Genomic DNA, 2,419 nt, shown 5'->3' with positions numbered 1-2,419 from the left:
TGTGTGTGTGTGTGTGTCGGTCTTGCAAATGAGACTAATTTTTTTTAAAAACAACAACAACAACATTTGAACAATTTTGTATCACAGTTGGTCGTTACCAAAACACAGTATACCCTGACTGAGTCAACGTGCTTGGCGTCAGAATAATATAGGCATCATTCATGTAATATTATTATGATAAAACACTTACGGGGACATTGGAATATTGGAGACGGAACTGACAAATGAAGTAGATAGCAGAACAGAGATGACAAATGGAAAGACACGAGGAAGACAAAAGTAGTAAAACAGACAAATGGAACAGACATGTGACACAGTCAAGAAACACAGACAAATGGAACAGACATGTGACACAGTCAAGAAACACAGATAAATGGAACAAAATGACGTTTCCTTTTTTAAAAAAAACAGAAGTTGACTATTCAAGGGCTCAGTCGAGTGATAAATGAACGAGTGGCTGCAAAGAGTTGCTGGCATCATGAGGGACAAGTAATTCAACAGTTGTCAGCACTAGCAAATGGCGTGCAGGAAGCTCAGTTGACATCATACTGGGCTATAGAGCAGATGAAATTGTAGCATGCTGCGAGCACACAGGGTTGACTAACAACCTGTGAAGTAAGATGTCTATGTTTAATGATAATTATAAAGGATTTTTTAAAAATCTGATTAAAATACTGGCGAATTGCCTTGGCAGTCTTTGTTCAAGCCGTGAGTTGAAAAGTATTTTTTAAATGCTATCTAAAACAAAAATGGTACACTTAATGACGGTAATAGAACAACCATTTTCAGAAAAATATTGAACAAAAATGTTCAGAAAAACTGAATAACAATAATAATTCAGCAAAGTCGAACAAAGTGCTGGGAAAAATCGAACCGCTATGTCCAGAAAAATCGAACAAAGAATGTTTAAAAAATACTAAATTTCATTCTTTGTACAGGCCTCAAGAAAAGACTAGCGCTATCTCTGCTCGCTGTGGGCGTCGGCGACAGCACCATGTTGTTGGCTAGCAGAGTTGGGGGTCACTTCCGGAGAACTCGCTTGACCTTTTGACCTCGGCGTGAACCCCACGGAATCTTCCTGTTGTCGTCTGCGTCGGTCGTATTCGTCTGGGTCCTGGAAGATGAGCGGGTATCGTTTCCGAGGCGGGGACTGGCCGGGGACGACTGAAGGGGCGAGAGATGAACATGGCTTAAAGCAAGCTAAATATAGATACTGGGTGCCCAAAAATGAAAAGAAGGCCCACTTTAAAGAACAATAAATCGGTCACTTTTGACAAATTAAAAAAGCAAAACAAAAAAAACCCAACAACATTTAACAAGGAGGACGTCACATTGGTCAATATTAACAAAAGCGTGTTTGTGAGATTTTATTTTTTTGGTAAGAGTTTTACGGCACTTGCAACACAAAGAGGTCATTCATATAAGTGCCAAAGATTAGATATGTCACAAGGGAGCAAGGCCGCAACCATATTAACGCCCCACACGGACGGTCAGACCAGACCGTCTTCGGGCACAAAAGAATGCGCACCGGCTTTATAGTAATGGAAGGTAACAAAAAATGGTTTCGGCTACCATACTGACGCCCGACGTCCTGTGCCGTCCCCAATCAGACCGTCTCCGATAAAACATGTTCTATCGAAGACGGTCCGTCGGGCGAGATGGGAGGTAATTTTAATGATTTATCTCTGCATAGTTGTGTCCCCTTTCCCGACTCAATGCAACAACACAGAATTCTAGCAGTTCTTGGTCAGCTCTGCATATCTCTAGCAGTTCATTGAAACTGCTGTGTTTCATGCGATAGTATTGTTGGAATTTTTCACTATCTTAAAAACAACTGCGGAAAAAATGATGAAATTCACATAGTGTATCACACTTTCTTTGGATGGGATGAACTGAAACTCTTCTTGTCTTGGTTTTCCTTTTTTGTCTGCGTCTCTAAAGCAACCACAACAATTGTCTTCTTCTACCACATGCCATATTTGCAAGACGGCGGTGTCTGACCGCCAAACTCCGGTGTAAATATGGTCGGCCGCACCCGACAGAAAACGGCGGGTCTGGTCTGACTGTTGGTGTCGGGCGTTAATATGGTTCTACCCTAACAAACAAAACAAGAAGGAGGGGAGACAAAGACAATAGACGTATGATAGGAAAGAAGGAACAAACCACACCAGAGCACCCGCCTCTGCTGCACTGATGTAGGCCCCTACTGTTGTGTAAAATGTAGATCTGATGTAATTTCGTATTCAATATTATCCTTGTTATTGTGAGTTAAAATTTTCCCTTGGAGACCAATGCAAGTAGTACAGTACTTTTGAATTGCATAGTGCTGTACTGAAAGTAAATCCTGAACAAGCCAGATCAAAGTATTGTGTGTGTGTGTGTGTGTGTGTGTGTGTGTGTGTGTGTGTGTGTGTGTGTG

General features: G+C 41.4%; 1 protein-coding gene across 1 annotated transcript; it reads right to left on the bottom strand.

Annotated features, from left to right (window-relative positions):
• Positions 1-6: 6 nt before the first annotated feature.
• Positions 7-1,163, bottom strand: LOC106013724 (the record flags this gene model as incomplete). The annotated part of the gene is given in 1 exon segment (XM_013090210.1): positions 7-1,163. A coding segment is annotated over 1 exon segment (205 nt), but the record flags the coding sequence as incomplete, so codon positions are not given.
• Positions 1,164-2,419: the final 1,256 nt, after the last annotated feature.

The sequence above is a fragment of the Aplysia californica genome, unplaced genomic scaffold, assembly GCF_000002075.1.
Source record: "Aplysia californica isolate F4 #8 unplaced genomic scaffold, AplCal3.0 scaffold01177, whole genome shotgun sequence".
Taxonomy (NCBI): domain Eukaryota; kingdom Metazoa; phylum Mollusca; class Gastropoda; order Aplysiida; family Aplysiidae; genus Aplysia; species Aplysia californica.
The sequence above is the reverse complement of the archived record's forward strand: the minus strand, read 5'-3'. Positions and strand labels throughout refer to the sequence as shown.